Source organism: Penaeus vannamei, chromosome 1 (assembly GCF_042767895.1).
Source record: "Penaeus vannamei isolate JL-2024 chromosome 1, ASM4276789v1, whole genome shotgun sequence".
In the NCBI taxonomy this organism is placed as follows: domain Eukaryota; kingdom Metazoa; phylum Arthropoda; class Malacostraca; order Decapoda; family Penaeidae; genus Penaeus; species Penaeus vannamei.
In genome coordinates, this window is record NC_091549.1 from 30,656,954 (window position 1) to 30,669,453 (window position 12,500).

The following is a 12,500-nucleotide window of genomic DNA, read 5'->3' on the forward strand; positions in this document are numbered from 1 at the left end:
CACAAAACAGATGAATGGACACAAGCAATTCCGAAGTCGAGTTAAACTTCCTGTTCATGCTACCTCCTTTGTCTATTGCAGACACTGTTATTAATAACAGTAATCCCCAATCTCCTTCTGCCTATCTTTTGCTCGCTCTAACCTCGAGGCTCACTGTATTCGCCCCGCCCGTGCTTCTCCCTTATCGACCCATTTTTTCTCTACTTCCCTCCTTCCTGTGCCCTTGTGAACGCCGTCCCGCTGTACGAACCGGTCTTTCTCCTTTCCCTTTCCATTCTCCCGCACCGCCCTCGCCCTCCCTTTCACTTACCGGCATGAGTTCCATCCAGCTGTCCGATGTGGTCCTGGAACGACACGGATTGTGGCACTTGTTGGTAATTTTTTTCCTCCAGTAGTAGTTGACGACGGTGAACTCCAGCAGAGCGGCGAAGATGAAGGCGGTGCACACGCCCATCCAGATATCAAGAGCCTAAGGAGAGCGATTAGGAAATGAGATGGGGAGAGAATGATGAAGGGAGGAGGGAAGAGGAGGAGAAGAAAACGATGAAGATGAAAGCTTGGGATGAGAAACAGAAAAAGGAAGAGTAAAAAGAGGGAGACAAGTTGAAGGAAGAAGAGGAGGAAAATGAGGAATAGATTGAAGTGGAGGAAGAGGATTTATCGTGGTCGTAATGGTGTTGAGGTCAATATTAAGAATATCTATATCCGTGAGCTAAAGAAACCATTAGGAAGACATTGTATTGATGATTATAAGGTTAATGCGAACATGTATGATCATTATAATGATAAGAGTCTTAAGGATAGAAAAAATTCTGCTGTTACCTTTACTGCTACTGTTAGTTATGCACGAGGTGAACTTTAGTCATACAGGGTAAAAGCATGCTTATAGACTCGAGGCACCATACATTGCAGTCACTGTTGAACACAAAGCTAGCATCTAAACAGACACAGATGTGTCTTTTCCTGCAATACTGGAAGGCATGCACCCGTTCTAGAACTAGTCCCTTGGTCAAAGACCAAGAGCCTCTGATTTCGGCATAGAGGTCCTCCTTTTTTGGTAGGGTCTCCAAAATGGGAAAAGCTTAAAGGCCTCCAAATCCAGAAGGAAATCAAAGAAGCAATAATATCATCTGCCCCCAGAAAAGCAGCTAAACTGTGTGCTGGGCATTTGTGAACCCATGTAAGTTTCCTCTGTGGCTTCCTGGTTTCCAGGAACAATTACCCAGTTCTTTTCGTTTTGGAACCGACCTGAGGGAATGTGGGTCTCCCGGGACTGATTGATGAGTCGTAAAAATTAAGCTTACCATGCAATCCTATGATGGATTTGGGAATGCATCATTGCTAAGGCTTAGGAAGAACTGTTCTTATGCGTCCTCTTTGATACTCTTACAGAGGATGTGATACCAATGAGCCAATATTTTTGGCTCTGGCTGGGGAACATGGCGAGCGCACCTTCGGACTGACTAACTGGTAGTCATGTGACGCACCACCACATAGCTGGAAGGGAAGTCTGGTGGCCAAGGCGTTTAATAATCCAGCCACTCTGTTAAATTTCCTGGGAATTATAGCAAATATAATCATGATGACAGCTATGCTGATAGAAGTATTGACTGCCGTAAACTTCATTACCATTATCATGAATCATAATAATCAAAGCAAGTTCTTCTCATCCAAATCATTCTGACCAGGTCGGCAGGTTGTTATAGGAAAGTCAGTAATAACCTACGTATAACAAATATACGTTACTCTCCCAAACAAATACACGTTCCATTTACTAGAAAAATATATCCTTTGACATACAACCATCGGCAGGAATATGAGCCAGTTTATGAATATTTTTTTTTATTATCGTTTGTCCTGTTTTGCATTTTTTGATCGAGTTGATTCTACTATAATTTTTGCTCCACATTTTTAGGTTTACATGTGTGTGTGTGTGTGTGTGTGTGTGTGTGTGTGTGTGTGTACACATACATACGTGTGTGTATACACATACATATGTGTGTGTATAATTATATATATATATGTATATATATATGTATGTATATATATACACATACATACGTGTGTGTATAATGATTATATATATATATATATATATATATATATATATATATATATATATATATATATATATTTATATATATAAGAGAAACACCAGGGCTGGGACCATCATATTTATTGGGCGACGTTTCGGATTAATAACATAAATCCATTCTCAAGCCAATCTAATGGGAGAGAGTACACTATAAGAAAACTATAAAATAACATATAAATCCTAAATGGGCGTTACAAAATTAGATAAAATAAACTAATAAAACAAGTAAAAGGGATAAAAATAAAGTAATACTAAAATATTATAAACACTAAAACAAAAAGTTTAACATAGATGACTAGTGCAAAAAGAACGTAAGAATACAGCTAAAACGAAAAAATGCATGGATAAAAACAAAACAAAACGAAACATAGGAAAATAAAATACACAACCAAAAGGCCACTACTTACGGTCATTTTAACTTCAATATCACAAGTGGTGTGGAGGTTTCACTATTACTGAGAGATGGTTTGTGTATGTATGTCAGTATGCTCTCCATGATAAGAAGCTGGTGGTATGGTGTGCTTGCCAGGACTGAAAAATCTTTGCCATGTGTGTATGTATGTGTTATCTGCGTGATTCCTGATTGCTGAAAAGGGTGGTTTGGTCATTTGGGTGCCAGTTCTGTCGGAAATACCTAGATGCTGTGAGATGCGTGTTTTGAAGTGTTTAGTGGTTTTACCGATATATGATGCCTTACAGCTATCTCACGTATATTTGTAGACAATGTTAGATTTTAATTCAGTGAGTACAGTATCTCTGAATTTGAAAAGGTTTTGAATGTTGTTCTTTGTTCTGAAAATAACTCTTAGTTTGATCTGTGGGTAAAATCCACTGACTAGTTTGGATACTTTTTGTTTTAATTGGAGGCTGGTGGACCTGTGTCGATGACGGGAAAGTAAAGTACTTTCTTTGGTACCCTAATGTTGGAATGCTTGTTGCTCATGTTGTTCAGAGTTTTACCGATGTATGTATCAGTAAAATGTTTGGGAAAGCCATTGTTGAAGATGAGGTTTACGGGTGAATGAAAGTTCCTGATTTATATGTCCAGTTAGAGCATATGTAGTATGCTCGTGTGGTGAGTGTTGACTAGATTTCGTTTGTATGTGAGTGGGATGAATGAAGAGATTTTTGAACACAAACCAGTGTGTGGGTTTTCTGCATATTGAAATGTCAAATCTGTTTCCAGAGTGGTGAATATACATATCCAAAAAAGGCAACTTTCCATCTTTTTCATACTCAACAGTGAATTTCATATTCGGGTGTTGCGAGTTGAGGTATCTAAGAAATTCTTCAACATGTTCCTGTGATTTGATTATGAGGAAAGTACCATTAACAAATCTTTTGTAATACAAAGGTTTGAAAGGTATAGGGCAGTTTGAAAGCCAAATGCGTTCATAATGACATAAAAATGCATTAGCAAGCGTAGGGCCAAGTGGTGATCTCATAGCTACGACATTTCGCTGTATAAACAACTGGTTATTGAAAATGAAATGGCAATCTTGGACTGACAGATCACCCCATACATCGCAAAGATTTTTCAGTCCTGGCAAGCACACCATACCACCAGCAGCTCCTTATCATGGAGAGCATACTGACATACATACATACACAAACCATCTCTCAGTAATAGTGAAACCTCCACACCACTCTTCTGTTTTTAAAGTTAAAATGACCGTAAGTAGTGGCCTTCTGGTTGTGTATTTTATTTTCTTGTTTCGTTATATATATATATATATATATATATATATATATATATATATATATATATACACATATTTATATGTATTTATGTGTGTATATATATATATATATATATATATATATATATATATATATATGTACACACACACACACACACACACACACACACACACACACACACACACACACACACACATATATATATATATATATATATATATATATATACATATATATGTATATATATGTATATATATGTATATATATATATATATATATATATATATGTGTGTGTGTGTGTGTGTGTGTGTGTGTGTGTGTATACATACATACATACATACATACATACATACATATATATATATATATATATATATATATATATATATATATATATATATATACGCACAATTGATAACAGGGTTATTAATGATAATAACAATTATAATGACAAGAGCAATCATTATCATCATTGTCATTACAATTCATCATAGTAGTAAAAAATAAATGATAATGATGATAATCATGATGACAATAATGATAATAACAACAACAACAACAATAATAATAATAATAGTAATAATGATAATAATAATGTTCATAATAGAAATAGATAATGATAGCAGATGCTTATGATGACTGATAATGAAAATGAAAATGATTATGATAATCATAACAATAGCAACAGTAATAATGATAAAGAAAATAGTAATGCCAATGATGATAATGATATTGATACTGATAAGAATAGCAATAATGATGGTAGTGATTTATACCATCATTACTGTTATTATCAGTATAATAATTATGGTAATGATAATAATAACGATAATAGTAACGATAAAGAAGAAAAAAATAATTGAAACAATAATAATAGTAATAATGATGATGATAATAATAGTAATGATGATGTTGATAATAATGATGATGATAATAATAATGATAAAAATAATAATTATAATAATGAAAATAATAATAAGTATTATTATTAAAATAATAATCATTTTTGTTATCATTATTGTTATTAAAGTATCAATGATATCAATATTAGTAATAATAATAATGTTGTTTATAATAATAACCAAAAAATGGTGATAATAATAACAATAATAAGAAGGTAGAAATACACAAATAAATAATAATGATAATAATGAAAATGATAATAATCATGATAATATTAATGAAAATAATTACAATAATGATAATAGTGACAATAACAATAATATTGACACTACTAACAATGATAATATTATTATCATTAATGATAATGTGATAATACCAATAATGGTGATGGTGATGATGATAATAATGGTAGTAATAATAACAATGATAATAATCATTATTACTGTTATTTTATCATTAATTACTATAATTACTATAAGTATTATTACCACCCTTTCGCGTAGACATACCTTGATATAAGAAACTTGTGGAATCTTCAGCTGGGTTTCTGTGGAAAGGAAAATAACCTTACAAAGATAATTTGATAAAGAAGTGAATTTCTATCTATATTTCATCTTATTGCAGCTGAGACTTATTCTGTGGTGTGCCCAAATCACTTTATAATGATAATGATTTGTAAAACATTAACTTTCACTACCAATGCACCCAAAAGTTTTGGACAAAGGCTTATTGTAACGACTTTCTACAGTAGTACACTAGGCATCTGTCCCTCCAGCCTGCCCCAGCCCGTCAGCCCAGGGTTAGACCCACGATCCCAGAAGCCACTCACCCGAGGCCTGGTTGGACACCGTCAGCAGCGTGGTGACCCCCAGGCACGTGCGCGCAGGAACCGAGTCCGTGTCCATCCAGAAACCCATCCAGGAAATCACGACGATGAGGATGGAGGGCAGGTAGCTCTGCACCAGGTGGAAGCCGATGTTGCGCTCCAGGGTGATGAGGGCGCGGAGGCAGCTGTAGTTGCCTGGGGAAGGGAGGCCGTGAGCGATGGCGGGGCTCAGCATCATCAGGATTATTGCTTTTTGATATGATTATCAACACTGCCATGATTGTGTTTATCATTATTGATGTTGTTATTACTATCATTATTATAATCACTATCATTATCATCCTCATTACCATCCTCATTTTCATTTCCATTATTATTATTATTATTATTATTATTATTATTATTATTTATATTACTATTATTATCATTAGTATTACTATCGTAATCACTACCATTATTGTTAATATTGTTGTCATTATTATTATCATTATTATTATTTATTATCATTTTTATCATTATTATTATTATCATTATTATTATTATTATTATTATTATTATTATTATTATTATTATTATTATTATTATTATTATTATTATTATTATTATCATTATTATTATCATCATCATCATTATTATCATCATCATTATTATTATTACTATTATTGTTATCATTTTCATCATCATCACCATTATTATCATTATTATTATCTGTTATTGTTGTCATTATCATTCCTATCATTATCACTTATTGTTATCATCATTATTATCATCATTATCATTAGTAATGTCACTATCATCATCATTGCTATTAATAATGGCATAGTCGTCATTATCATTATTATATCACAATAATAGCAATCACTTTCTTAACCCCGCTTTATATATATGGTTTAGATTCGGGTCCCTCGAAAAACATGCGGGGAGGTGTTTCCGTCGCCACTGTAGTCGCGTTTCATTCCAGCTTTGTTGCCGCGCCGTTGTGTTCATGTTTATGAGTCACGGCCTTCTTCTTGGACTGAATATTCCGTTGCAGAAACAACTAAGACATGAAAATACGGGAAAACTTTCTCCTCTTGATCCACCCACCCTTTGGTATTTTCTTTCCCCTTCGCTTATTCCACTTTCGCTTTCCTCGGGTTTTTCCACCTTCCCTTTCCCCTCCGGGTATTCCACCTTCCCTTTCCCCTCCGGGTATTCCACCTGCCATTTCCCCTCCGGGTATTCCACCTGCCCTTTCCCCTCCGGGTATTCCACCTGCCCTTTCCCCTCCATGTATTCCACCTTACCTTTCACCTCCTGGTATTCCACCTGCCCTTTCCCCTCCATGTATTACACCTTCCCATTCCCCTCCGGGTATTCCATCTTCCCTTTCCCCTCCGGGTATTCCACCTTCCCTTTCCCCTCCGGGTATTCCACCTGCCCTTTCCCCTCCGGGTATTCCACCTGCCCTTTCCCCTCCATGTATTCTACCTGCCCTTTCCCCTCCGGGTATTCCACCTTCCCTTTCCCCTCGGGTATTCCACCTTCCCTTTCCCCTCCGGGTATTCCACCTTCCCTTTCCCCTCCGGGTATTCCACCTTCCCTTTCCCCTCCATGTATTCCACCTTCCCTTTCCCCTCCGGGTATTCCACCTGCCCTTTCCCCTCCGGGTATTCCACCTGCCCTTTCCCCTCCGGGTATTCCACCTTCCCTTTCCCCTCCGGGTATTCCACCTTCCCTTTCCCCTCCGGGTATTCCACCTTCCCTTTCCCCTCCGGGTATTCCACCTTCCCATTCCCCTCCGGGTATTCCACCTGCCCTTTCCCCTCCTGGTATTCCACCTTCCCATTCCCCTCCGGGTATTCCACCTTCCCTTTCCCCTCCGGGTATTCCACCTTCCCTTTCCCCTCCGGGTATTCCACCTTCCCTTTCCCCTCCGGGTATTCCACCTGCCCTTTCCCCTCCGGGTATTCCACCTTCCCATTCCCTTCCGGGTATTCCACCTGCCCTTTCCCCTCCGGGTATTCCACCTTCCCATTCCCCTCCGGGTATTCCACCTGCCCTTTCCCCTCCGGGTATTCCACCTACCCTTTACCCTCTGGGTATTCCACCTTCCCTTTTCCCTCCGGGTATTCCACCTTCCCTTTCCTCTCTGGGTATTCCACCTGCCCTTTCCCCTCCGGGTATTCCACCTTCCCTTTCCCCTCCGGGTATTCCACCTTCCCTTTCCCCTCCGGGTATTCCACCTGCCCTTTCCCCTCCATGTATTCCACCTGCCCTTTCCCCTCCGGGTATTCCACCTGCCCTTTCCCCTCCGGGTATTCCACCTGCCCTTTCCCCTCCGGGTATTACACCTTCCCATTCCCCTCCTGGTATTCCACCTGCCCTTTCCCCTCCGGGTATTCCACCTGCCCTTTCCCCTCCGGGTATTCCACCTTCCCATTCCCCTCCGGGTATTCCACCTTCCCTTTCCCCTCCGGGTATTCCACCTTCCCTTTCCCCTCCGGGTATTCCACCTGCCCTTTCCCCTCCGGGTATTACACCTTCCCATTCCCCTCCGGGTATTACACCTTCCCTTTCCCCTCCGGGTATTCCACCTACCCTTTCCCCTCCGGGTATTCCACCTGCCCTTTCCCCTCTGGGTATTCCACCTTCCCTTTCCCCTCCGGGTATTCCACCTTCCCTTTCCCCTCCGGGTATTCTACTTTCCCTTTCCCCTCCGGGTATTCCACCTGCCCTTTCCCCTCCGGGTAGTCCACCTTCCCATTCCCCTCCGGGTATTCCACCTTCCCATTCCCCTCCGGGTATTCCACCTTCCCTTTCCCCTCCGGGTATTCCACCTTCCCTTTCCCCTCCGGGTATTCCACCTGCCCTTTCCCCTCTGGTTATTCCACCTGCCCTTTCCCCTCCGGGTATTCCACCTGCCCTTTCCCCTCTGGGTATTCCACCTTCCCTTTCCCGTCCGGGTATTCCACCTTCCCTTTCCCCTCCGGGTATTCCACCTGCCCTTTTCCCTCCGGGTATTCCAACTGCCCTTTCCCCTCCGGGTATTCCACCTGCCCTTTCCCCTCCGGGTATTCCACCTTCCCATTCCCCTCCGGGTATTCCACCTGCCCTTTCCCCTCCGGGTATTCCACCTTCCCTTTCCCCTCCGGGTATTCCACCTGCCCTTTCCCCTCCGGGTATTCCACCTTCCCTTTCCCCTCCGGGTATTCCACCTTCCCTTTCCCCTCCGGGTATTCCACCTTCCCTTTCCCCTCCGGGTATTCCACCTGCCCTTTCCCCTCCGAGTATTCCACCTTCCCTTTCCCCTCCGGGTATTCCACCTTCCCTTTCCCCTCCGGGTATTCCAACTTCCCATTCCCCTCCGGGTATTCCACGTGCCTTTTCCTCTCCGGGTATTCCACCTTCCCTTTCCCATCCGGGTATTCCACCTGCCCTTTCCCCTCCGGGTATTCCACCTTCCCTTTCCCCTCCGGGTATTCAACCTGCCTTTTCCCCTCCGGGTATTCCACCTGCCCTTTCCCATCCGGGTATTCCACTTGCCCTTTCCCCTCCGGGTATTCCACCTGCCTTTTCCCGTCCGGGTATTCCACCTGCCCTTTCCCCTCCGGGTATTCCACCTACCTTTTCCCCTCCGGGTATTCCACCTTCCCATTCCCCTCTGGGTATTCCACCTGCCCTTTCCCCTCCGGGTATTCCACCTGCCCTTTCCCCTCCATGTATTACACCTTCCCATTCCCCTCCGGGTATTCCACCTTCCCTTTCCCCTCCGGGTATTCCACCTGCCCTTTCCCCTCCGGGTATTCCACCTGCCCTTTCCCCTCCATGTATTACACCTTCCCATTCCCCTCCGGGTATTCCACCTTCCCTTTCCCCTCCGGGTATTCCACCTGCCCTTTCCCCTCCGGGTATTCCACCTTCCCTTTCCCCTCCGGGTATTCCACCTTCCCTTTCCCCTCCGGGTATTCCACCTTCCCTTTCCCCTCCGGGTATTCCACCTTCCCTTTCCCCTCCGGGTATTCCACCTTCCCTTTCCCCTCCATGTATTCCACCTGCCCATTCCCCTCCGGGTATTCCACCTGCCCTTTCCCCTCCGGGTATTCCACCTTCCCATTCCCCTCCGGGTATTCCACCTTCCCTTTCCCCTCCGGGTATTCCACCTTCCCTTTCCCCTCCGGGTATTCCACCTTCCCATTCCCCTCCGGGTATTCCACCTTCCTTTTCCCCTCCGGGTATTCCACCTTCCCTTTCCCCTCCGGGTATTCCACCTGCCCTTTCCCCTCCGGGTATTCCACCTTCCCTTTCCCCTCCGGGTATTCCACCTTCCCTTTCCCCTCTGGGTATTCCACCTTCCCTTTCCCCTCTGGGTATTCCACCTGCCCTTTCCCCTCCGGGTATTCCACCTTCCCTTTCCCCTCCGGGTATTCCACCTTCCCATTCCCCTCCGGGTATTCCACCTTCCCTTTCCCCTCCGGGTATTCCACCTTCCCTTTCCCCTCCGGGTATTCCACCTGCCCTTTCCCCTCCGGGTATTCCACCTTCCCTTTCCCCTCCGGGTATTCCACCTGCCCTTTCCCCTCCGGGTATGCCACCTGCCCTTTCCCCTCCGGGTATTCCACCTGCCCTTTCCCCTCCGGGTATTCCACCTTCCCTTTCCCCTCCGGGTATTCCACCTTCCCTTTCCCCTCCGGGTATTCCACCTTCCCTTTCCCCTCCAGGTATTCCACCTTCCCTCTCCCCTCCGGGTATTCCACCTTCCCTTTCCCCTCCGGGTATTCCACCTTCCCTTTCCCCTCCGGGTATACCACGTTCCCTTTCCCCTCCGGGTATTCCACCTTCCCTTTCCCCTCCGGGTATTCCACCTTCCCTTTCCCCTCCGGGTATTCCACCTGCCCTTTCCCCTCCGGGTATTCCACCTTCCCTTTCCCCTCCGGGTATTCCACCTGCCCTTTCCCCACCATGTATTCCACCTTCCCTTTCCCCTCCGGTTATTCCACCTGCCCTTTCCCCACCATGTATTCCACCTTCCCTTTACCCTCCGGGTATTCCACCTGCCCTTTCCCCTCCGGGTATTCCACCTTCCCATTCCCCTCCGGGTATTCCACCTTCCCTTTCCCCTCCGGGTATTCCACCTTCCCTTTCCCCTCCGGGTATTCCACCTGCCCTTTCCCCTCCGAGTATTCCACCTTCCCTTTCCCCTCCGGGTATTCCACCTTCCCTTTCCCCTCCGGGTATTCCAACTTCCCATTCCCCTCCGGGTATTCCACGTGCCTTTTCCTCTCCGGGTATTCCACCTTCCCTTTCCCATCCGGGTATTCCACCTGCCCTTTCCCCTCCGGGTATTCCACCTTCCCTTTCCCCTCCGGGTATTCAACCTGCCTTTTCCCCTCCGGGTATTCCACCTGCCCTTTCCCATCCGGGTATTCCACTTGCCCTTTCCCCTCCGGGTATTCCACCTGCCTTTTCCCGTCCGGGTATTCCACCTGCCCTTTCCCCTCCGGGTATTCCACCTACCTTTTCCCCTCCGGGTATTCCACCTTCCCATTCCCCTCTGGGTATTCCACCTGCCCTTTCCCCTCCGGGTATTCCACCTGCCCTTTCCCCTCCATGTATTACACCTTCCCATTCCCCTCCGGGTATTCCACCTTCCCTTTCCCCTCCGGGTATTCCACCTGCCCTTTCCCCTCCGGGTATTCCACCTGCCCTTTCCCCTCCATGTATTACACCTTCCCATTCCCCTCCGGGTATTCCACCTTCCCTTTCCCCTCCGGGTATTCCACCTGCCCTTTCCCCTCCGGGTATTCCACCTTCCCTTTCCCCTCCGGGTATTCCACCTTCCCTTTCCCCTCCGGGTATTCCACCTTCCCTTTCCCCTCCGGGTATTCCACCTTCCCTTTCCCCTCCGGGTATTCCACCTTCCCTTTCCCCTCCATGTATTCCACCTGCCCATTCCCCTCCGGGTATTCCACCTGCCCTTTCCCCTCCGGGTATTCCACCTTCCCATTCCCCTCCGGGTATTCCACCTTCCCTTTCCCCTCCGGGTATTCCACCTTCCCTTTCCCCTCCGGGTATTCCACCTTCCCATTCCCCTCCGGGTATTCCACCTTCCTTTTCCCCTCCGGGTATTCCACCTTCCCTTTCCCCTCCGGGTATTCCACCTGCCCTTTCCCCTCCGGGTATTCCACCTTCCCTTTCCCCTCCGGGTATTCCACCTTCCCTTTCCCCTCTGGGTATTCCACCTTCCCTTTCCCCTCTGGGTATTCCACCTGCCCTTTCCCCTCCGGGTATTCCACCTTCCCTTTCCCCTCCGGGTATTCCACCTTCCCATTCCCCTCCGGGTATTCCACCTTCCCTTTCCCCTCCGGGTATTCCACCTTCCCTTTCCCCTCCGGGTATTCCACCTGCCCTTTCCCCTCCGGGTATTCCACCTTCCCTTTCCCCTCCGGGTATTCCACCTGCCCTTTCCCCTCCGGGTATGCCACCTGCCCTTTCCCCTCCGGGTATTCCACCTGCCCTTTCCCCTCCGGGTATTCCACCTTCCCTTTCCCCTCCGGGTATTCCACCTTCCCTTTCCCCTCCGGGTATTCCACCTTCCCTTTCCCCTCCAGGTATTCCACCTTCCCTCTCCCCTCCGGGTATTCCACCTTCCCTTTCCCCTCCGGGTATTCCACCTTCCCTTTCCCCTCCGGGTATACCACGTTCCCTTTCCCCTCCGGGTATTCCACCTTCCCTTTCCCCTCCGGGTATTCCACCTTCCCTTTCCCCTCCGGGTATTCCACCTGCCCTTTCCCCTCCGGGTATTCCACCTTCCCTTTCCCCTCCGGGTATTCCACCTGCCCTTTCCCCACCATGTATTCCACCTTCCCTTTCCCCTCCGGTTATTCCACCTGCCCTTTCCCCACCATGTATTCCACCTTCCCTTTACCCTCCGGGTATTCCACCTGCCCTTTCCCCTCCGGGTATTCCACCTTCCCATTCCCCTCCGGGTATTCC

General features: G+C 45.6%; 1 protein-coding gene across 1 annotated transcript in view; it reads right to left on the reverse strand.

The window, feature by feature from the left end:
* LOC138862738 (glycine receptor subunit alpha-2-like) overlaps positions 1-12,500 on the reverse strand; it is a 24,281-nt gene that overhangs the window by 765 nt on the left and 11,016 nt on the right. Inside the window, exons 3-5 of the mRNA XM_070125806.1 lie at positions 5,529-5,720; positions 5,209-5,246; positions 311-469 (exon numbers count right to left, since the gene is read on the reverse strand). Of these exons, the coding sequence (XP_069981907.1) occupies positions 311-469; positions 5,209-5,246; positions 5,529-5,720 (389 nt within the window). The remainder of the gene's footprint in view (positions 1-310; positions 470-5,208; positions 5,247-5,528; positions 5,721-12,500) is intronic.